The sequence below is a fragment of the Vespa mandarinia genome, chromosome 2 (genome assembly GCF_050613455.1).
Source record: "Vespa mandarinia isolate Hongniang chromosome 2, ASM5061345v1, whole genome shotgun sequence".
In the NCBI taxonomy this organism is placed as follows: Eukaryota; Metazoa; Arthropoda; class Insecta; order Hymenoptera; family Vespidae; genus Vespa; species Vespa mandarinia.
In genome coordinates this window covers 578,816-601,614 of record NC_140811.1, presented here as the reverse complement: position 1 = coordinate 601,614, position 22,799 = coordinate 578,816, and the positions used below count along the sequence as shown (strand labels likewise).

At 28.5% G+C, this 22,799-nt stretch overlaps 6 protein-coding genes across 9 annotated transcripts; 3 read left to right on the top strand and 3 right to left on the bottom strand.

The window, feature by feature from the left end:
• Positions 1-94: 94 nt before the first annotated feature.
• On the bottom strand, positions 95-1,647 carry LOC118451414 (putative serine hydrolase). Of its 2 annotated transcripts, XM_035887912.2 has the most exons (3): positions 1,476-1,647; positions 1,070-1,286; positions 95-1,012 (listed from the first exon to the last, which is right to left on the bottom strand). In XM_035887912.2, the coding sequence occupies exons 2-3, from the start codon at positions 1,242-1,244 to the stop codon at positions 171-173; spliced, it is 1,017 nt and encodes a 338-aa protein (XP_035743805.2). In that variant the 5' UTR covers positions 1,245-1,286; positions 1,476-1,647; the 3' UTR covers positions 95-170. The 2 variants fall into 2 exon arrangements, with proteins under 2 accessions (XP_035743805.2, XP_035743803.2); XM_035887910.2 differs by lacking the exon at positions 1,476-1,647 and having other exon boundaries at positions 1,070-1,392.
• A 678-nt stretch (positions 1,648-2,325) lies between these two features.
• On the top strand, positions 2,326-10,001 carry mop (tyrosine-protein phosphatase non-receptor type protein myopic). The gene is made up of 16 exons (XM_035887887.2): positions 2,326-2,546; positions 2,805-3,007; positions 3,098-3,420; positions 3,522-3,634; positions 3,707-4,113; positions 4,198-4,545; positions 4,645-4,868; positions 4,967-5,202; positions 5,299-7,177; positions 7,251-7,421; positions 7,503-8,035; positions 8,114-8,395; positions 8,476-8,660; positions 8,741-9,042; positions 9,376-9,522; positions 9,665-10,001. The coding sequence occupies exons 1-16, from the start codon at positions 2,460-2,462 to the stop codon at positions 9,784-9,786; spliced, it is 5,562 nt and encodes a 1,853-aa protein (XP_035743780.2). The 5' UTR covers positions 2,326-2,459; the 3' UTR covers positions 9,787-10,001.
• A 520-nt stretch (positions 10,002-10,521) lies between these two features.
• Positions 10,522-14,448, bottom strand: Stt3A (catalytic subunit 3A of the oligosaccharyltransferase complex). Its single transcript, XM_035887893.2, has 12 exons — positions 14,293-14,448; positions 13,620-13,806; positions 13,368-13,535; positions 13,120-13,280; positions 12,601-12,990; positions 12,373-12,526; positions 12,028-12,266; positions 11,783-11,947; positions 11,478-11,666; positions 11,046-11,265; positions 10,772-10,960; positions 10,522-10,675 (listed from the first exon to the last, which is right to left on the bottom strand). Exons 2-12 carry the CDS (start codon positions 13,714-13,716, stop codon positions 10,530-10,532), a joined length of 2,118 nt encoding a protein of 705 aa, XP_035743786.1. The 5' UTR covers positions 13,717-13,806; positions 14,293-14,448; the 3' UTR covers positions 10,522-10,529.
• A 435-nt stretch (positions 14,449-14,883) lies between these two features.
• LOC118451391 (zinc finger FYVE domain-containing protein 1) lies at positions 14,884-18,693 on the top strand. Of its 2 annotated transcripts, none has more exons than XM_035887862.2 (6): positions 14,884-16,048; positions 16,195-16,461; positions 16,567-16,939; positions 17,028-17,289; positions 17,361-17,808; positions 17,941-18,693. In XM_035887862.2, exons 1-6 carry the CDS (start codon positions 15,604-15,606, stop codon positions 18,162-18,164), a joined length of 2,019 nt encoding a protein of 672 aa, XP_035743755.1. In that variant the 5' UTR covers positions 14,884-15,603; the 3' UTR covers positions 18,165-18,693. The 2 variants fall into 2 exon arrangements, with proteins under 2 accessions (XP_035743755.1, XP_035743754.1); XM_035887861.2 differs by having other exon boundaries at positions 14,886-16,057.
• Positions 18,694-18,808: 115 nt separating this feature from the next.
• On the bottom strand, positions 18,809-19,653 carry LOC118451392 (succinate dehydrogenase assembly factor 2, mitochondrial). Of its 2 annotated transcripts, none has more exons than XM_035887864.2 (3): positions 19,537-19,653; positions 19,308-19,456; positions 18,809-19,208 (listed from the first exon to the last, which is right to left on the bottom strand). In XM_035887864.2, the coding sequence occupies exons 1-3, from the start codon at positions 19,567-19,569 to the stop codon at positions 18,938-18,940; spliced, it is 453 nt and encodes a 150-aa protein (XP_035743757.2). In that variant the 5' UTR covers positions 19,570-19,653; the 3' UTR covers positions 18,809-18,937. The 2 variants fall into 2 exon arrangements, with proteins under 2 accessions (XP_035743757.2, XP_035743758.2); XM_035887865.2 differs by having other exon boundaries at positions 19,549-19,647.
• Positions 19,654-20,656: 1,003 nt separating this feature from the next.
• On the top strand, positions 20,657-22,721 carry LOC118451354 (thioredoxin domain-containing protein). The gene is made up of 6 exons (XM_035887789.2): positions 20,657-21,120; positions 21,330-21,515; positions 21,719-21,857; positions 21,934-22,095; positions 22,197-22,322; positions 22,428-22,721. The coding sequence occupies exons 1-6, from the start codon at positions 20,982-20,984 to the stop codon at positions 22,576-22,578; spliced, it is 903 nt and encodes a 300-aa protein (XP_035743682.1). The 5' UTR covers positions 20,657-20,981; the 3' UTR covers positions 22,579-22,721.
• Positions 22,722-22,799: the final 78 nt, after the last annotated feature.

The following is a 22,799-nucleotide window of genomic DNA, read 5'->3' as shown; positions in this document are numbered from 1 at the left end:
ATATATATATATATATATATGTATTGTACATTATATATATATATATATATGTATTGTACATTATTATCATTACAGCATGAATCTTTTATAAATTAGGTTAGTTTTAAATAAATATTAATATTATATAAATAAATAAATATAAATATGTATTATATTCTACATAAATATTTTTATTTGTTATGCTTTTCGAGAAATGAATTAATAACTGTTACTAATGCTTCTGCATTAGTAAGATGAATATGATGTTTACCTGGTATAAAGTAATATTGACAATCTTTACTACTTTCTTTTAAAATATCTACAATATCGTAATAATACCTCAAATCTTCCATATACATTTCTTTATCAGATTGTATAATTAAATATGGACATTTTATATATCTGGCCATTTCTTTTAATTGTTCGTGCGACCAACAAGTATAAAATGGCCCAATTCTTAATCTTGGGTCTCTATTTATGTAGACCGTTCCATCAGACATTTCTGTGACACCTCTAGTCATTAATATTTCGCATGCATTTACAGTTAAAGACTTAAAAGCAGATTGAGTCCATTTTTTTATAAGTTCTTCTTTTTTATAAACAGGTGGTTTATTTTCCATTTGCTCTATTATAAGAAATTGCTTAATGTTTTTTGATAAAGTGCGTTTATAATCTGGAATAGTTGTAGACAAAGGTTTCAAATGATCAAAGCTTATTACGTAATCTGTTTCATCTGAATACAGTGAAGCATAACAAAAACATATGTGACTACTTAAAGAATGTGCCAATAATTTTACTTTTTCCCAGCCAAAATATTTTTTTAATCTATAAATTAAAGATATATAATTGATCTCTAAGTATATTTGTCCTTGAGGTAACCAAGAAGATAAACCATGACCAGGCAAATCAATTGCAAGTATCGGTTCATGTTTCTTAATCAATGGTATTAAATTATCAAACGTAGCAGCATTATCTTGCCATCCATGGAGTGCCAAAATAGGTTGTTTACTTTTATCATTACCCCATAGTTTGCCTTCAAATAAAATAATCTATCACTATACTATTTATATTTAATCTATTAAAAACTTACCTGATATTTTTCCCCAGGGTACTGTAATTTCTACGTTACTGACATCTTTATCTATAGGTTCCATTTTACTATATATACTCCTTTGCGATACAGGATACAGGTTATTTGCATTGTATTTGAAAAATTTATATATAACGACTATTGTTTTCCAATTACCAAAAAATCGGCGATCCATGTCCCCGTATAAAGAATTATATTAATTTATGTCAAAAGCTAACTGTAATAAATAATAAAAATAAAAACTGTATTTTTCTTCCTCTTTCTTTAAAAACTAAAGTGTCTACGCAACAAAATGTTTTTTTATCTTATACACATACAAAGTAGTAGAAATTATATTTACATATATTATCACTTTATACATATAAATTAATGCTAATATATTAAAATAAATATAAGATTTTTTTACATTTTATTAATATTTAAACAAATTTATCATTTGTTTAAAATCATAAATTTTTATTATAGTTATTTTGAACAAAACTTTAGATATTTAATCAATTTTTTTTACAAATGTTTTTTTTTTATAAATATATATTTCATTGTAATAAGGCATTAGTTTTTAAATGCGTTTTAAATAAATTTTTCAAATATTCCGGAGTAGAAACATTTAACACTTTTTACTATCTTTATATGGCCACGACTACAAAAGGATTATCAGAAGTAATTACTCATTTATTTTACTTGATAAATAGGATAAGATAATTTTTAAAATTAATATGCCTTGTATATGTATAACTATATGTATATTACACAAAACAATATTATTTTACATAAGTATATTGATCTTTATATTACAAGTATTACTTATAAAAATTAAATAAAATCTTTAAAATATCTAGATATCAATTTTCTTCTTCAATCATTAATTATCAATGATAAAATAAATATGGATTATATAATTCAAGAAACAACTCTGCTAATTAAATTGTTTGTATTAGGTCATAAGTCTATCTATAAGATTTTATTGCACTATTATTTCTAAATATCGTATTACTATTATTTTTTCTTTTTTTATATTTAAAGCAAATATGATAATCATTGCGATATTTTGTAATGAAAAAAAAAATGTAATTGATAATAAAATATATTCATACATAGAATATATACTATGAATATGTCATTTTACATAATGAAATTGCGAGTTTACTGTTGTAGCGCCATCGTATGTCTCATTCAAGAACTATTGTTGATTCACAAAAAATACTGTTTTCTGATTGCGTTTTAGAACGATCTTGAATAATTTCTTTCTATGTAGTATAACCGAGTATAATATTACGTAGGTACATAGTCTATGCTTGTTAATCCGTGATAGAATTCCATTTTGACATGTTTGACATACGATCAACTGTCAAATTTTAAGAATTGTGTAGTGATTTAAAAATAATATAATATGGAAGCAGTACCAAGATTGCCGATGATTTCTTTCTATTTAAAAGTAAGCCCGGAACCTACTACCTTCGGTCCGAAGTTAAAACAGGTACGATTTGTTTATAATTTAAATTATACAACGTTTCTAGATACTTCTGTATTAACTGTCATTTATAAAATATTTATATGATAATGTATAAAAATTTATTATCATTATTATTGTCCATTACGGATGACATGTTTTAAAATTTGTATACATATATTACTGATATCTTTATGTATCAATGAATTAATTGAATTATTGACTTTTAATTCAATACCATAATAAACTAGAAAGTATTCAAAAGTTTGTTTTATCAAATTTCAGTACATACGAGATTTTTATAATGAAGATCCTGAATCATATACAAATGAAATACATCAATTGGAAAGTTTACGTACTATGGCTGTTAGGCCACCTCTTGATATGGCAGGCTGTTTGTTATTAAAAAAGTATTATTGTCAACTACATTTTCTACAAAGTAGATTTCCTATGGGAAAGGACGGTACTGCTGCTGTAACATTTACATGGTAAGAAAAAAATGTCATTATTTATATAAATAATACAAATTAATTATTAATAAGACAAAAAATAATATTTTTCTAATATTGTTTAAATAGGAGAGATACGTATGCAAATATGGTATGCTCATTGGCTAGTATACGTTTTGAAATAATATCAGTTTTATATAATATTGGTGCCATGCACACACAGTTGGGTGCACGTACTGAACGAACCACTGCTGATGGAATGAAAATGGCATGTACACATTTTCAATGTGCAGCATGGGCCTTCGAACATTTAAAGAATAGTTATCCACAACCAGCTGGCGTTGATTTAGCGCCAGAGTTAATGGCATTTATGTATCAGCTTTGCTTGGCTCAAGCTCAAGAGTGTATATTAGAAAAAAGTATGCTTGATAATAGAAAACCAACTATCGTAGGTAAGAGATAATATTTATCGAGAAGAATATATCGATGATCAAAGGTATCATCTATGAGATAATATTTAATTTATTCTAATATAATTTAATATTTAATATAGCTAAAATTGCAAGACAAATTGTAGATTATTATACATCAACATTGAGTACCTTAGAGCAAGGAGGTAGTGAAGATAGTACCATTTCAGACACAGTTGGGACAAAAATATATAAGGTATCGATATATATTACTTATGAATTATTTCATACAATAGCAGATTGGTGCTTGATAAAAATAATATTTCAGAGCTGGAAGCGATATGTCAAATTTAAAAGAGCATACCATTTAGCAGTTACACATCTGTATCAAGGTCTTGCTGCAGAAGAACAAAGGAAAATGGGAGAAAGAGTTGCTTTTTATAATACCGCACTAGCCTCTCTTAATGAAGCACATTTGATTTATAGTATTGCTAAAGGATCTGTAGACGTAACAGTTGTTCCTGACGAGAAGGCTGTAGTTGAGGAAGCGCTTACATTCACGAACGATGTGATTGAAGGTAAAAGGAAAGCTGCAAAAAATGAAAATGAATTCATTTACCATGAAGGAATACCAGAAAAAGAAACACTCACTGTTATCAAGGGAGCATCTCTGGTTAAAGGAATATCTTTTAGTATAAATGATCCAGAAGTTTCAGGACCAGATATATTTGCCAGGTTAATACCTGGATGAATGTTGATAATTTATGATTCTATTCTATTTTTTTCAAAATTTTATATTCGAATATTTTTTTTTTACAGATTAATACCAATGAAAGTACACGAGGCAAATTCACTTTACTCTGAAGAAAAGGCTAAGATATTGCGTAATGTTGGATCAAAGATCGAAGAAAAAGATCTACATTTGAATACTTTTCTATCTTCATTTAAATTAGATCACTTAGATTTATGGGATCCTGATGTTCAAGTTTCCGAATGGGAACTATTACCCCTTCCCGAAGAGTTAATTGAAAGATGTGCTGCTCTTAATGCAAAGAAAGAAATTATTCAAGATTTACTTGATATTATGGGAAAATTAACTGATACCAGTCAGGACGTTGAGACTGTATTAAAGGAAATAAAAAAGTTACTATTTGAAGAAGAGTTAAAGTGAGTAAAATTTGCAATTACAAATGTATAAATCGGATTATCTGATTATATGAATATTTAATTAATGATACAACTCTTATGATTATGCACATTTCATAGGGAGAAGCAGTATCAAGATGCTGTTGGCAAAAGACCACCAACCATTGTAGCGACTGACTTAACAAGGGAATGCAAAAAATATGAAGAGGCTCATAATAAAGCATTAGAAAGTAATCAAGCTCTTCATAAAGCAATAACGACACATGTAAAAAATCTGAAAACACTTGCCCAACCATTAGCAGATTTAATTACTAATGTACCATCCTTAAGTACACATTTATTAGGTAATTATTAAATCTAGATATAAATATTATTTGTCAATAGAGAAATTCACAATGATATACTTTCTTATAATAAATGTAATTTAATTTTGTGTGTGCAGATCAAAGTAGCGATAAAACTCAAAGTATAAATATCGCTGATAAATTGCATGTACAGGAACTGAAACGTATTTTAAATAAGGTCGACGAAATGCGACGACAAAGAAGTGATCTACATACTAAATTAAGAGATTCGATTGCACAGGATGATTTAACACGTTTATTAGTTACAGCGACTACTGAATCAGGTTCTCTCGATCGTCTTTTTTCCGAACAACTTGATAAGCATCAATCATTAGTCAGTATCCACGTGGATTGGTATATTTATAACATTTAAACCTGTGTTATCGTAAAAGATGTAAAAAGACGTAAATACGTATATTTGTAATTTTAGGTAAGTCTTATAGAACAAAATCTTGCTGCACAGGATAATATTTTGGCAGCTTTGACAGATGCATATGCACAAACTGGAGATGTAAGAAAAATTGTGGAGGATGTATTAAAACGAAGAGAATTTATGATTTCTTCTCTAATTGCATCATATGACGCTTATGAAGATTTATTAACAAAAGCTAATAAGGGACTCGAATTTTATAGAAAATTAGAAATAAATGTTTCAAAATTGCTGCAGAGAGTAAAGAGTACGTGCAAAGTTCAAGAGGAAGAACGAGAACAAATACTTGCACAAGACAATAAGAATGTATACAACAAGACTGAAACTTCAACATTGACGAATTATGAACAAGGTCAAACGCGAAATACTAGTGGTTTGAAACTGAAAGATTATTTACACAATAGAACGGATAATATTTCTACTCTTTCGAATCAGTATTACAATCCCCATAAAGGAATTGGAGGTCCGTCACAAATGGATATACTTCCAACAACAAAATCGTATTTAAACAGTACAATTGATAATCATAGTCAATCTATAAGTTCGGTACCAGTGCAAGAAATACAAACGTCTAATATGAAATTAACTCAGCAGTATCAACCTTCTATGTATGTAGATCCAAGAACAGCTCCACATTATGCATATAAACCTCGAACTTCTACCGAAAACCAGGACATGAACGTAGCGATAAGTCAGAATTACGTTCCAACTAAGAAAGAGGAAACACCAAAAATATATCATCAAATAGGAACGACCGCTGATGTAACAAGTAATGTACCATACTCTACAACGTTTTTACCAAACGAACAAGGATATTGTTCACAACTTCCAGACATACAAAATAAGTTTCCTTCTACTTCTGTACCACACTATAGTCAGAATAGTACATTGCATTACAATACTTATCCAATTTCTGTAGAACATGGTGAATCTATGTCATCGCAGGATCCCAATTTAATTAACCGTTATGGGCCTAATCAAGATAAAGCTGGTATAATGATTCCATCAGAAGGTGGTATAGTGTCACAAATGAAAGCAGTGTCACTCAAAGGACATCCTGTATCTAGTACAGCAGTCAGTAGTACTAGGACACTTAATATACAATCACAAATTCCTCAAAACATTGTACACCCTGAACAACAATATGCACCAAAAGATGAGGCTAAATCTGTTATTGTCTCAGAATCAAGTCACGATATATACAGACAGAGTCAGAATATATTATCCGCCCAAAGTAATACAGCTATGCAAAATTACGCATATTCGCAAGTTAGTCAAAATAACATACCATATGTCCAGAATTATTCCAGTGTTGGATATAATCAACAGACCCCTAGTCATAATGCGTGCGGAACAACGGATTATGCGGCATCAATGCCATATGTACAAGTGCAGCAATCAAGCACGGCTGTACAATCCACACAGCCTTCTACGTCAATAACACCAGCATCAAATATAAGCGAAGTTCCTGTTTCATATCAGTCAGACTTGCAAAATTCCGCTACTGTTCAATACAATCAGCAAAATTATACGAGTCAACAACAAATGCCGCTTAATCCTACACTTAATTATCCAAATAATTATCAAGATATATATCACGTTACCACTGGATTATCATATCCACAGAATCATATAGTATCTACAATATCGAATAATTATCCTTATATGATTTACACCTCCTCTTCAGAATTAATTCAAAGCCATACAAAAGCAACGACCGTACAGAGTTATTCGCAGCCATATGATTACTCGCATCAAGGACATTACACGGATTATTCGCAGAATCCAAATTATGTACAACATCATTATAATCAGGCTTATTCTTATATGCATGGTAGCCACTCGGTTAATACAGCTTCTGTATCGTACCAAACCGAATGTGAGTATTCTATACATCGAATTTTCATAATTATATCAGAATAACATATGATAATGTATTAAACTTATTGTAGCACTTAACAATGTTTATCAATCGCAAGAAAGTAACGCTCGATATACCAACGCAAGTAATAACACTATGACTCATACTCCTTCTTCTCAATATTCAAATCAAGATTATCAATCTGAACTTTCGAATGAGATATATTACACAACTCCTTATGGTCTACAAATGCAAGGTCAAGGTAAATAATTATTATATAGTAATAAATGTACACTACATTAATGATCATCATATAAACGTACACCTAATTTTGATCATTTAGGAGGGACTTCGACAAGAGTAGAGAACAATTACAATCAGACATACATGCAAGCAGCTAATAATGGAACAAACACGACAAGTTCAAATCCTGTCAAACCTACAACCAAATCTGATGAGCAAAAATCTAATGTAGATCTTTTATCCGATCTTGATATTACAATAAATCATGCACCACTTGTGCCTGAGGTACGACCTCTTAATAAAATACAAGATGACAATGAAGATGCTGCTTCTGTTAAAAGTACAGATAAAAAAGAGGAAAAGGAGAATGAACCAAAACAAGACACATATATTCCTGAGAAGACATCTACTTATATTGAAAATAAAGAAGACAATGAAAATCTACAGATTGTTTGGGATACATGGTATACCGATGTGCAACCAAAGAAAGATCCATTGGGAAATCCAGAGATAATGCAAAAGTTTATTAATGACGTAGAAAAATACGAAAAATTTGTAGATAGTTTACTAGTGAAAACTCTCAGTGGAGCAACGAATCTCGATAACAAATGGAAGGAAGTTCAAGATTTTGAAGTAATTTTCAAACAATTTATAAAACAATTTTTTTAAATAGATATCTTTTTGATATCATTTTTAATTGCTTCATTTCAGGAACGTGAAAGTGCTAAACAATCATGTACAATCGCATTGGCTAATTCTTTGGATAATCGTGTTATTGATTGCATTCCTTACGATGTAACACGAGTACAAATATCATCGCCTGATATATCGTCATCGTACATAAATGCTTCACATGTAGTAGAAATAACACAATGGACTCCAACAGCATTTATTATTACTCAAGCACCATTGCCTGATAAAATTCATATATTTTGGACAATGATTTGGGAACAAGAATGTGAAGTAATAGCTTGTTTAGCATCAAATGCTCAAGTACGTAATGTACATTTTGATAAATAGTTTTGAAATACATAAGTATATACAGAGATAATAATCAATGTATTTTTTTGTAGTTGAAACAGGAATTGTATTGGTCAATCGATGCAGATAATGATTTTACTATAGGTAACTTCATAATTAAGTCGAAAAAAACTGTGACTCATACTTTTTATATTCAAAGAGTTTTATCATTATATAATACCAAAACAAAATCTGAAAAAACAGTAGTACACATGCAGTTTCTTGTATGGCCTTCCAAGTAAGTTAAAAATTTTATGTTAATTAATTTATAATAAAAATTTATTTGTAATTCATAATTACAAATAAATACTTTTGTAGTGGTTTTCCAAGTAGTCCTGGTGCTTTGCTAACATTCGCAACTGATGTGATGACAGAGCAAGCACTTAGGCGTTGTTCTCCAAAGCCAATTGTGGTTCACTGTGTCAGTGGTGGATCATTGAGTGGCTTGTTTCTAGCGGCAGCTTCGACCGTATGCCATATACGTGCAGGTCGTGGAATAGCTGATGTACCACTTGTATTTAAAGGTCTTGTAAAATGTCGCAAGCAAGTAGTGAACAAAGAGTCATTGCTCTTCGCATATCGAATGGTACTTTATCATGCACAAGATATTTTAATGAAACGTAAGTTATATAACTACAAAGATTAAAAATATCTAGCATTAGTAAAATAGACGATATGTAACAATAATTATTATAATATTTTGTCAAATTATTACTGACCAATGTTAATTTGAGTACATTCTCAAATAACGATTTTCGTCAGATTTTATTTCTTTTATTTATGCCAGAGCATGGATATATGACAGGTCAGCGCATAATTATATGAATTTTGTTCCTTTCAAAAGTTTGCACATACATACATGCAAATATGTATATTTCTATCTTACTACTATTTATTATTATACTGATAAACATTCATATTTTCCTTTTTGGTTTTTTCTTTTTTTAATACAGGAGGCATTTTATCTTCTACTCGATCTACATTCGAAGGATTCGAAAGCCTTAAATTAAATAAGGAAAAATCCATTAGAAAAACACATCCTTCCGATGATTTTTTACATAATCTTAGTGTTGGTGGACATTCCGAAACCAAACAAAGAGGTTTCTATTTTTTTCCTTATGTATATAAATTTTCAAATAGAGATTGTATATCTCTCTATCTGCATTGTAACTCTATATTTCTTTCTATGAAAAGTTTATCAAAGGTTCATTATTTATAAATATATATATGTATCTCTTCTAGCTGATACACAAGTAGCATCAACACATAGCAACACTATTCAATCAATTGCAACAGATAAAACGAACGAAGCATTCGTCGATCCTTTAAGCCAGTTGGATCCATTATGGTCTATTAGAAGATAACGTATGAAATTTTAAAAATTTTTATTTATAAGGACGAGATTATACTAAAACGATTAATTCACATGTTTATTACAATAATGGAAAGCAACATGTTAATCCTAGAGACATTTGTTTCAATACTGTGATCATAAAGCAGTTACAAAATAATTGTATAACGAAATCAGCATACCTGAAATAAAAGACATTTATTGTTCAAGTATTTCTTTATCATACATAATCTGAAAAATATACAAAGTACAAATTGATAATTTAACTATATTATTTTGTGTGTGTTTCATATTTTATATAAACATATATAATAAATGAATAAGCAGTATAGTTTTATATATTCTATGATGACATTTGTACAAATGCTAGACAGATGTAAGATTTCTAGTACACGATACATTCATTCTTGCACAATAGGATATTTCTTCAGAAAGAAATATAACTAATCAACAATTTGCAAAACATGAAAAAATATTTTCACCTGCACAGTACAAACTTGTAACTGGTTTTCATTTTAAGTATTTAAGAACTTAGTTCTTTGTTCCAAAGCACATGTAAATACCCATCAAAATTTGTTCTCAAGCACTTTTCAAGAATATTATTTTCTAGAAAGTTCAGTTATATAACGATATTGAATATATGTTTATTGTTTGATATCACTGATAACTGAAAAAGCCACGAGCAAATATAATAGTAAGTAGAATTTGCGTTATATTGGCTGTCTTTGATACAATTATGACTTCTTACGTGAATAATCAAGCTCCTCTGTTCCATAAATCTTTTACTTTATAAATTCGTACTAGCCAATGTTCTGTTGTATATGCTTCTTCTAATGTCTCTAGTTCAAAATCTTTATTTCCTATCTCCATATTTCTGACCCTATCATAACCGGAAGGTTTACCTATTTAAATGTAAAAAAAAAAAATAATAGAACTCGAGTTAATGATAAGAAAAAATCCATATCATTGATAAATAAAAAATATATATTAAATTTTACCTCCTTCTGTATAAACTTGCCCGAATCTATAGTAACACATTTTATACATTAGACAATTAAGTAAAACGGGAGAGCCTTCTTTATCAACCCTAAACTCTCCAGCACCATTATAATAATCCCATTCTGTTATAGACTTTCCTTTTTCTGTACTACCACCAATGCGAACCATCCATAGGAACTTGTTAATATCTATATAGAAATTATACGACACATATGTAGTGAAAAACAAAAAATAATTTTCAATATCAATTCATTTAATTAGTTTAAAAAGTACCATCTGATGAGTAACCCGTTAGTCCTCCAAAGATCACAAGTACGTAATTTACATCTAGTTCTCTCATTATTTCATATGCCTTTTGTTCTGAACTTGCCATTGCTTGACCAACCCTTGATATGTGCGTATTATTCCACGTATTATTGTCTACTAAAATGGTACGATTGGCCATAGCAGTTATCTGATATCCATAATCCCACCATGACATTACTTTGGCATTCTAAAATAAAATATAATCTTATGTGATTTAACGTAATACAAAAATACGAGCTTTAAACATAACTACTTTACATTAATATTCAATTATTCTATTCTTTAACAAACTTAAAGAATATATTTTATTTAATGACTGTTTTGAGAATTAAATTAATTAAATCTTAAATGTATGCTTACGTACGTTCCGTTATATTATTATATTTTTCAAAAGCATACCTCCGGAGTATTCATGCGTAACCAATAATACGCTTCTCTAAAATCATCGAAAATCATACGACCACCATCCGGGGAACGTGCAGACAACACAATACTTGGAGAACTATAAGCTTCTGCTGTAACCCAAGTACAATGAATGGTATACGAGAAGAAAAGTATACACATTATTACCACAAAAACTGTTGCGATCTGTAAACAAAGATTGTTTCGTTAAAAAATCATGAATATATTTTTCAAAGAAAAATTTTTCAAAATATACTACTTTGTTATTCGAGTATATACTATTTAGTTGTATTGAAGTGTACCTCACTCCTTAATACATAATTACTTTCAAACTTCTTTGCTCTTTTATCAACAACTTTTCCACTGTCGATTTGTTTCATATATGTAAGTAGCAAAGAAGATGCACCTATTCCACCCAAAATGCACATAACTGGAGCAAGTACTAACATCAAACGTACCATGACACCCTATTAGAGAGATGTAAATGTATGAAATCGTTTATTATAGTTGATACAAATTTGACTAAAATATATAAATTTATACTTACAGCAAAATACAAGCTAGTAATACCATACAAAATGAGGAAAATGTTTGAATCAGTTAATTTTGAGAAACAGAAATATAAACCTGATGGAAATAGAAATACTAATATTTGAAGATCAAAATAGAATGAACTCCATGCCGTAGGTTGATGTTCAGAAACAGATGCAATTATTGGTATGTGATTCTTTGCATAAGATGGATCCAAAAGAGAATAAAAACGGCCAGTCCATGGAGATATTTTCCCTTCAAAAAAAAAAAAAAAAAATCAGGAGGTCGTTTATTTCATCTCATTATTATTTCCAGAATAAAATATTCTAATATATATATATATATAAAAAAAAAAAAATACCTGTTATCGTCAAAATACCACCAATTACGGAAGATGTAGTTATAGTAAAAATAAGAAGACCTCGAAAGAGCATTTCAAAATCATTTTGTGATAATTTACTACGTAAATAATCCACTAGTGCATGAATCTGACACAACCCAAAAACTCCCAATGCCTATAAAGTAATATTTTGTACAAGTATGCGATTAAAATGTAAGAAAGTTAAATAATAATAATCTGAATACTTACTAGCATATGTTCAGAACTTTGTACAGGTTGAAAACCAACAAAAGATATTTGCATAGACAAAATGGTACCAAGACAATATAAAATGCTATAAGCTGTATATATCCTATGTGAAAATCTACCAGTGACCATGAGGGTCAATACGTGTAATGGAATTAAATTGATTAGAAAAACATAACCGCCCCATGAAGACACCATATAAAAATATGCAACTGCAGCGCATGTTGCCCAACAAATTGCTCCTGTTTTTACTGCTTTGATCCACATATAATATGTGAATAACATACAAAAAATAGCTATGCCTTCGTTATCGTATGATCCTGCTACAGACCGAGATATATAACCTGGTACAATAGCGATCATAGCTGCAGCAAATAATCCGGATGCAGAATCCTTAAGGAAAATATATTGATATATTCACACACATATATATATAGAGTAGCTTATACTAAATTGTTTTTTTTTAATCATATAATTTAATTTTTTATTTATAATATATAAATACTTTTATTTATTTATTACCTTTAATTCTTTAGTTAACAAATAAGTGATAACTGTAGTGAAACTTGAAAATAGAGGCGCCAGAAATACACATATATTGCGTATATCTAATGTGATATTCAGTAGCCATGCTAAATGATAAAGTGCTGCTGAAGTAATCATTAAACCGGGATATATTGTTCCTGTAAATAAAATTTTAAAAATATATATTTTTTTATATAATTAATAACAAATGAAAAATAATAAAATATTATGAAATGAATAATTACCTCCAATAATTCTTCCTAGTGGATACCATACACGATCATCAAACCAATTATGAAAGCTATAGAATCCATTTTCTGCTAAATATTTAGTTGTGCGGTAATTAAAATATGGATCAAATTCATGTATAACACTTTCAAATCTTAATACTGAGAATAAACGTGTAGCAAAAGCTGCAAAAATATTAAAAGTATATAATTTTCATTTGAACACTTAAATGAGATATTTTTGATACATTTAAAAATTAATACACTTACATAAAACTGCTGCAAAGGAAAGTATAGTCAGCTTTAACAGTGTCTCTTGTTTCTGTGCTGACATACGCAACCCTCTTGCTTTAATAAGAGATACCATTTTTAAATTTAGTTTATATTCTTAAGTTAAAATTTAATTTCTAATTATTCTTTAAAAATTAAAAAATTTAATCGTGTCATATTCTTCTTGCTGTAAATAAAATGATAATATTAACTATATGCATACATATTTATATATATATATATATATATATATATATATATATATATTAGATTGACCAATAAGTAATGTCAGAATGTTTGATATTTAATATTTAATTAAACAACATTCTATTTAATATTTTTTACCGAAAAATTTCAACATTACTTATTGACCTACCCAATAACTATAATGTTAATTGTTAAGAGGTTATGATACATGGAGAATAATTTTTAATAAAAAGAAAAATTAATGCATATCATAGAGTTATCAAATTAATTATCGTTGTAACAATAATCATATGTATATTATAAATTGTTATAAAATTTGAACCGTATTGCATTTTAGAAAAGTGACCACGTATACAAAATTACCGGCCGGCAATATCCGCATGTTAAATCTTTTGATTAACGTGATAAACTTTTAATCAACTGTAATATTATCAATAATATTATATAAATAATAATGTCAACTTACGAATGATCAATATCAACGAAATATTGGAACCATTTAATTAACAGAAAATCTGTCACAGTCCAAAAGAAAAAACGTTTAGCACGATCTACAATCTTCGTGGCCACGGTCATATATGTAACGGAAATTGTAATCTAGAATCTACCAATGTGTGACGATTGCATAGTTTTTCCCTAAAAGCATAAGAACACTTTCCCTAGAAGCACAATTTCTACGATTCTATATGATAAACATTACCAATGAAAAAGATATTTTTATTGTTAATATACAAAAGAATGGTTAAGTAAATTATTTGAAGTTTGATTTTAAAATATAGGTAAGAAATAAAAAAAAAAAATAATAAAAATCAATTAAATTATATAAAAATATATGATACTGTAAATGACTATAAATTAGGAAAAGGAAATGAATGGAAGAAAAATAGGGTCTTTTGAATTTTTATGTTTGCACAACACGTATGGATCTGCTGGATTTATTTATTTTAAGTACAATTTACGATAAGCATCTTTTGAATGTACAAATTTTCTCTTTTTTTTATAATTATAATTATTTATTATTCTCGACATATTTTTATATTAAGAAAAATCAGTTAAAAGAAAATATATGTATATATATATATATATATATATATATATATATTTAGCAGTGAAATATGCATTAGGCAATTATTTAGTGTAAGTGTAGAAGAAGCGTGGTACGTGCGTTATACATGCATCGTATTACGTCATACTGTTGCATGCTACGTGACGTAGTAATATTGTACTGACAGACAATAGAAGTGATTGGAAGTGTTACGCACCGACAAACACAGAAGAATGCGGTTACCTCTTTTGTATCTGTCATGAAGCACTTTTTTATATGTTAAAAAAATTCATGTAATATGTGTCGATATTAAAATTTTTCGTTTATGATAAATACTCGATTTGTGTAAAAACGAATGATACTTTCAATGAACTGGATTGCAACATTGTATATATATGATTATACATGTATTTGAATTTGTGAAAAATATGAACAAGCGTATTTATGTTAAATAACTACGTTTGACGACGCCATATCCTCGTCGACTAATATGCGCAGTAATTTATTTATGTTGCATTGGCCATGTAAATAGAAAATATCGCAACTTTTATCGTGCATTAATTATCTCTGTACTTACTTGTCATCTTTTGAGAATTTGGTAAAAAAATAAAAAAAAAGCGAAGAAAAAAAAAAGAAAAGGAAAAAAACGAAAAGAGATAGGAACACCTGTTCCAATAAATTCTTACATAAATTTGATACGTTTATAGTGCTGTTAAGTTTTAAGTTCACATTATGAGTGCATGGGAGAGAAATGAAACAGAAGAAACGAGCCCAGCAATTATGCAGAGTCTAGACAGTTTATCTATTTACAACAGAGATATGTACAATACAAATCATTCTCCAATTGCTATTAATGCAAATACCTCGATGGAAGGCTTATCGACAAAGAACAAACCTAATAAGATCGAAAGCTTCGTATTAATCGATAAACAAGAAAGACTAAAAGTTTCCAGTGCTGAACAATTTATTAGGAAATTGAATTGTACCAATAAAGATCAAAAAGTTAAAGTTATATCCATTTTTGGAAATACAGGTGATGGAAAAAGTCATACATTGAATCAGACATTCTTTAAAGGGCAAGAAGTTTTTAAAACTTCGAACGATCAAACTTCTTGTACATTTGGTATTTGGGCAGCATTTGATCCAAATCTTAATGTAATATGCCTAGATACAGAAGGTCTGTTAGGTATTATTGTTTTTGTTTTACAAATGATTTTACATTATCATTTTGCATTATCTATTAATTTAATAAATCTCTCTCTCTCTCTCTAAAAAAAACGATGATTTATAAAAACTTTGTATCACTTGTTTCTTAATTAATAGGTGTTACTATTTATGAAAACGAAAGAATAAGACTTCTACTTAAAGTTTTGGCAATATCTGACATTGTTATATATCGAACACGTTCCGAAAGATTGAATAAGGATTTGTTTATGTTTTTGTCAACTGCATCCAAAGCATATAGTCATCATTTTCGGATAGCCTTACAAGCAATGGGACAACGAGCAGGAATGCCAAGTTCATTAAATTTGCTAGGCCCTTGTCTAATAATTCTACAGGAGACCAGACACACCAAACCTCTGAGCAACAGTACATATAATCTCTCAGAATAACAGTAATTTCAAAGAAGAATTTTTGATTAGAAATATACAATGTATTATTGGAAAAAATCTTAAAAATTTTGATTAATTTCAGATGGTTCAGAAACTGCAGAGGATATGTTAAGAACTAAATTTGGTCAAATGAGACTCGAAATAGAATCATTTAGTAAACTGAAATACGTTGGACTTCAAACATTGAACTCATCTACCGATTATAAGCCTTTATACGTGGTTATAAAAAATGAACTTGATAATACATCGGTACGATTTGCGAGACATCCACAGCTTGTGTACAGTACTCTGAGACATTTAAATGATAAATTTTCTGGAGAAACTGGAAATTTCTCCAATATCATATTCCCTGATCAATATTTTAGCTGTCCAGTAAAATGTCTCAGTTGTGGTTGTAGGTGTAGTAATAGTATGGGTCATCTTAGAGATGGAAAACCTCATAGTAATAATGCTAGGTAATACTAATCATTATATTATTGCATTTATTTACATAATACACTTATAATAGCTACTTTCATAAATAGAGGAATTTTATTTATACAGGTGCAGGTACCAAAATCAATATGACAATTTGATATATATATGTAAAAAATGTTATAGCAATGGGAGAGAAGTTAAAGTAACAAGTCGGATACAAACTCATAATGATAAAAGTTGGTATGGCTTAGCCGTATATGCATGGTATGGTTCCATAATAGAATGTCCTCACTGTGGTGAAATTTATAGAAGTCGACAATATTGGTATGGAAATAAGGATCCAGAAGAAGTTGCTGTTTGCACTGAAATCACTCATGTCTGGATTACGGTATGTTATATCAATAATAACTGCAAAAAAGTGTTGGAAACATGGTTATTAAGATTATAATTTGATTTCAGCCAACAGCCTCTAATGTACCACAGAATACAGCTCAGCGTGTAGTTGATGGTATGTCTTATATAACTGAAGCAGTTACTAATGTCTCTTTACAACCTACTAAGGCAATATCTGCTTGGGTAACGGATCAAATAGCACCTTCATATTGGCGTCCTAACAATGAAATTAAATATTGCTATAAATGTAAAACACCTTTTGGTGCAACAGATACAAAGCATCATTGTCGAGCCTGCGGAGAAGGTTTTTGTGCACAGTGTTCCTCTCAAACGAAATGTGTGCCCTTCAGAAACTGGTATACACCTGTACGTGTCTGTGATACATGTTATATGAAAGATACCAGCTCTAATAATGAAGTTACTCAATCTTTAGAAGATGTAAATGCTAGGAAAGTGACAGAGCATGTAGTATCTACCTTAAGTGCAGTCGGAACAGTTTTGAACTATTCCAAATGTACGTAACTTATACCTTCCCTAAAATTGTGTATCTATTTTATAGAAAATAGATCTATTTCTATTTTTATATGTTTATATTAAATTTATATGAAAATCTTTAATTTTTGTTCAATATTTTTAATTTATACAGCTTTCATAAAAGACACTGTTAGACCGTCCTATTGGGTACCTGATTCAGAAGTTACTGGATGTTGTATCTGTAATCAGAAATTTTCTCCTATGCTTTCTTTACATCACTGCAGAGATTGCGGACGTGGCGTATGTCAAGAATGTTCGCAACATCGTAAACCAGTACCTCACAGAGGATGGGATAAACCTGTGCGTGTATGTGATTCTTGTATTAAAATTGATTAAGTATATTTGTTCTTCATAGATATAAAGTACAAAAAGGAACCAGTTTGGAAAATGTGTTTTGGAAAATTTTTCTTATATGTGTTTTTATATATTTTTAAAAATGAGTTAAAATTTTGCATATAATTAGTATAATCTATAAATTTTACATTCTCTTATAAATTACATTCTATGTACTACCTCTCTTGTGCTCTATATCATTATTTAGCGCAGTATTCAATGTATTTTATCAATTTTATTGAGAGATTTCTTTTATTTATAAAAAAGAAATTGTATTTGTAAGTATCCACGAATGTACATACAAACTCTAATAACCAATCAAAATATGTACAGAAAATTCTAATGCTGAAAATTATGGTCGCCAACATAGGATACAAAACATAAAAATGTAAAATTACACTTCGCCTATGAACTGAAATAGCATAAAATTGGCCACATATCAGCTTTAGTTATATTTGTATTATATCAAATCTTGGCTATATTTAAAATAGAAAGTTAAAAAAGAAACTCAAGGGATAGTTTCTATAAAGAGTTATAGTTATATGTACAATGATGATATAAATGTAATTAAAACAAATTTGTGGTTTACTGTAAAACAAAATAAATTCCAATTGAAAAGAGATCTTATAAAAAACTTCATACCAAAATAGTTTAAATATATTTATTTTTCACATTTATTTCTATTTCATCGGAAAAAAAAATTATGATATCAATCTAAATTAAATACTAGAAGTTTTAAGTTTATAAATTGACTACATATCAATGACAGTAAATTTTTATAAATCTGGCTGCATTATCCTAGCTTGCTTATCTTCATTCTTTATATGTTTTTTCAATAAATCCATAATTTCATTGTCAAATTCAGGTGGTGTAGGTTTGGCATTTGTAGCCCAGTAAAATATATCCCAGTCATTTGATGGTAAATTAATGAGACGGTCATACAATTTTAATTGTGAATCATTAAAATTATTCAAATATTTTTTAGCGAAAGTACTAAGTAAAAGACCGTTTTCTAGCATACCACGTTTACGAGACTGGTAAATCAATCTGAAAAATAAAGTTGATATTTAGATCTAAAAATTATTAATCTAAATTACAACAAATTTTCTATGATATATACCGGATTCTATAGTTAAAACATATTACCGTGCTCTTTTAAGATCAACATTTTCTCCTTCTCGCTCTACATACGGAGGTATATTTGATTCATGACTTTCCAAATGATATATATCCTCAAAATCTTTATAATTGATACAGCTGGTTGATATGCATCTCGCTACAGTCGCAGGTCTAACCTAATGTGACAATTACAATGTCATATGTTATAAATGATATAAAATTATTTTTATTTATTTAAACATTTCATTATACATACTAAAAATATTACTTGTTTCGTAATAATATTCATTATGATATTATACTTATAACAGTTTAAAAAAACTGCGTATAAGAATCAAATTTACTGTGTTGAAAGCGCCGCCTAGTAGTAAACTTTGAAAGTTTCATAATTTAAAAATACGTCAAAATATATTTATATCTACTAATTTTATTGTTTGATTGTTTTAATTTTAATTGAAAATATTCAAAGTCAGATCTCAACAATGAATAAAGACGAAATTCTCAAGCGATTTCGATGAACACAATTTCATCTTAAAAATGAAAATTTAAACGAGGGCATGACTTTTTCGAACTTTTGAAAAAGCTTTATTATCTTTATCTCTCTTTCTAATCGTGAAATCTTATAAATTAATACTTTCGATAATTTTTCAATTATTTATAATGTAGTCTCTAATGTATACGGAGTACAATAAGGTAATATTTAAACAACGGTACATTTTTTAAACATTATAAAGACGAAAACTCGTGAAAAACTTAAAATAGTAATAATATAAAATTTCAATATTTAAAAATAATATAAATACATATATTTGCGATATATTGAAATCAAATTATAAATCTATTAACGCAAGTATTAATAATCAAAGAAGCTTATATACCGATATAATAGACGCATGGTATTCGTAGTTCATATTTTGTCCATATCTGTTACTGAAGTCTCACACGCTCCGAACAAAAAATAGTAAACAGCCTTAAGCAGTATGTAAATTTTTACGTCTCTCCGATCACTCAATTATGTCAAGAAGGAAAAGTCCGAATTGACATGAATGATAGATTGTAATTAATTAATAGAAGAGCATTGAATTGATCACAAGTAAATTTCTTCAAAGATTTATTTTATTTATTAAAATTATTTTATATATGTAATGTGTAAACAAATATGTTATCGTTTAAATAATTATAAAAACTTAATTTGTATAAATAATTAATATATAATTAATAAGAATTAGTAAAGTTTATTATGGTGTTATATATATTTTGAATGAATGTAAAATAATCGACGGAATTGTTTATTTAAATATACGAAAGCGGAATGAAGGAGCTTCGATATTTAATTCTCGAAATCTTATTAACTCCTTCATGGAGGGGGAACCTATCAAGAGGAACTAGCGGCTACAAATGTATACACACAACACACACACCATACACACAAGCTTAATGTATAAATTTACTATTATCAGTAGTACACTTTCCGATATGTTGTGTATTCTTTTTATATGAATTCAGATTCAGTATCCTTCCGAATAAATCCAATCATCAGTTGAATAGAAATTCATTAATTCGACTTCTACAGTTGGATAATACGAAAGACTGAAATGCCAGATAGAACCGGATAGAACGAAAACTAAGTTTTGGTTGACGTGTCATAGTTACCGAGATAATATTTTGTGATTAGCGATATTAATTTTTATTTAATTCAAAATGTTGCGATTTTTTATCTTTATTGCAATATGTACTATTTGTTCGACTAATAATACAAAAAAGTTACAGATTGAAAAAGTTACGGATCAAGATCTTTTGAATTTAATAAAAACCGAAAAATATGTTGTCACGCTTTTTAGTAAGTTCATTTATTATAAATAAATAAAATTATTATAGAAAGAATTGATCTATTGCAAACAATGGTTTATGAAAATAATTATGATATAAAGTATTGTTCAATACGCAATTAATAGTTATTATATATTCCTTTTAATAAATTTCTGACATAACCAATATATTTTAATCTAATGTAATAAATTTATGAATTAATTCAAATCTTTACTACAGCAAAATCAAATTGTAAAGAAAGTGATGATTTTGAAAAAGAATTATTCCATGTACGAGAAGATTTGGTTGACAGCTTATCTGCATGGGTCGTTAAGGTGACAAACAGTCAACTTTTACATCTTTATAGTCCAGAAAAGGAGCCAATACTTGTATTTTTCAGGCATGGAAATCCTTTGTTATATACTGGTAGGAATATGAATCTAAAAAACTATATAATAATAAAAAAAAGACATAGTATTGTAAATATAATTTAATGTTTCAAGTTTAGTTAATATACTAAATTAATAATTACGATCGATCAGATAGTTGATTAGGAAGAGTTAAAACATCTAAAAGATTTCTTTTAAAAAGAGAGAATATACTAAATATTTATTTTATTTCTTTATAAGGTGCTGTAAACGATGAAGAAATCTTAACTGCACTTACTGAAAACAAAGAACTCGCAGTAAAAACTCTTACAGATGATACTTTTGAACATTTGACTCAAGCAAGTAGCGGAGCTACAACTGGTGATTGGTTTATTATGTTGTATGTCACACAATTAATACTTTATTTTTCAGTATTTTTATTTTATAATAAATTAATGTTATTTCGATTGTCGTAGTTATGCTACTAATGACGTAAATTCATTAAGAATGGGTGCAAGATGGGAAACAGTTGGTGCAAAACTTAAGCATAGTGTTAATGTTGCACGCGTTGATAAATACATTTCTGGTGCTGCCACAGCTAGAAGATTCAATGTTTATAATGTTCCTGAATTTATTTTGTAAGTCTATAAAAATAGCCAAAATCGATTAATCAAATCTAATCATTCATTTATTGTCATTAATAATTTCCCTTTACATATTTATAATTTTCTATTCTCAGCTTTAGACATGGTAAAATGTATCGTTATCAAATTCCAAAATATGATGTTAATTCATTAGTTTCCTTTGCAAGGGATTGGTATAGAAATGCTCATGCAGAGAAGGTTCCAGTTCCACAGAGCCCATTGTAAGTTCAATAATTAAAAAACAGATATTTTTAATAAATTTCATATAACTTTATTCAAATTAGTGTCAGGTGAGCATGTATTTTAGTAGTGCATATTTTTTTCAGTGATGATCTCACACAAAAGATAGCAGATTTTCTTCGTGAAAATCCATGGGTTATGAAAATAGGCAGTATTACTATTGGTGTACTAGTTATCGTTTCTGTAGCTTCCAAGCTTAGACATAAGACGGATGTGCCACAGAAGAAGGAACAATAAACACTCCTACTTTTTTTTTTTTTTTTTTTTTTTTTTTTTTTCTGTTAATGTATATATATGTTATGGGTAATATATGGAAAAAATGTTTTATAAAAAATGACTAGATAGTTTATTACATATAGAAATAATGAAAGTGTCGAGATAGTAACTTCTTTTAAAATATAATAGATTGTATATATACTAGATATAAAAAAGTGTTTACATAGTATAAATGATAATTA

Coding starts and splice junctions, on each gene's coding strand:
- LOC118451414 (XM_035887912.2), bottom strand. CDS start 1,244: ATGGATCGCCGATTTTTTGGTAATTGGAAAACAATAGTCGTTATATAT. Junction 1,013..1,069: donor ACCCTGGGGAAAAATATCAG/GTAAGTTTTTAA, acceptor TTTTATTTGAAG/GCAAACTATGGGGTAATGAT.
- mop (XM_035887887.2), top strand. CDS start 2,460: ATGGAAGCAGTACCAAGATTGCCGATGATTTCTTTCTATTTAAAAGTA. Junction 4,114..4,197: donor GGACCAGATATATTTGCCAG/GTTAATACCTGG, acceptor TTTTTTTTACAG/ATTAATACCAATGAAAGTAC. Junction 8,036..8,113: donor AGGAAGTTCAAGATTTTGAA/GTAATTTTCAAA, acceptor GCTTCATTTCAG/GAACGTGAAAGTGCTAAACA.
- Stt3A (XM_035887893.2), bottom strand. CDS start 13,716: ATGGTATCTCTTATTAAAGCAAGAGGGTTGCGTATGTCAGCACAGAAA. Junction 11,266..11,477: donor TACGCATGAATACTCCGGAG/GTATGCTTTTGA, acceptor ATTTTATTTTAG/AATGCCAAAGTAATGTCATG. Junction 10,961..11,045: donor AACGGGTTACTCATCAGATG/GTACTTTTTAAA, acceptor ATTTCTATATAG/ATATTAACAAGTTCCTATGG.
- LOC118451391 (XM_035887861.2), top strand. CDS start 15,604: ATGAGTGCATGGGAGAGAAATGAAACAGAAGAAACGAGCCCAGCAATT. Junction 17,290..17,360: donor TCACTCATGTCTGGATTACG/GTATGTTATATC, acceptor ATTTGATTTCAG/CCAACAGCCTCTAATGTACC. Junction 17,809..17,940: donor AGTTTTGAACTATTCCAAAT/GTACGTAACTTA, acceptor TAATTTATACAG/CTTTCATAAAAGACACTGTT.
- LOC118451392 (XM_035887864.2), bottom strand. CDS start 19,569: ATGAATATTATTACGAAACAAGTAATATTTTTA. Junction 19,457..19,536: donor CGAAACAAGTAATATTTTTA/GTATGTATAATG, acceptor TTGTCACATTAG/GTTAGACCTGCGACTGTAGC. Junction 19,209..19,307: donor GTTGATCTTAAAAGAGCACG/GTAATATGTTTT, acceptor TTTATTTTTCAG/ATTGATTTACCAGTCTCGTA.
- LOC118451354 (XM_035887789.2), top strand. CDS start 20,982: ATGTTGCGATTTTTTATCTTTATTGCAATATGTACTATTTGTTCGACT. Junction 21,516..21,718: donor AAATCCTTTGTTATATACTG/GTAGGAATATGA, acceptor TTTCTTTATAAG/GTGCTGTAAACGATGAAGAA. Junction 22,323..22,427: donor CCAGTTCCACAGAGCCCATT/GTAAGTTCAATA, acceptor TATTTTTTTCAG/TGATGATCTCACACAAAAGA.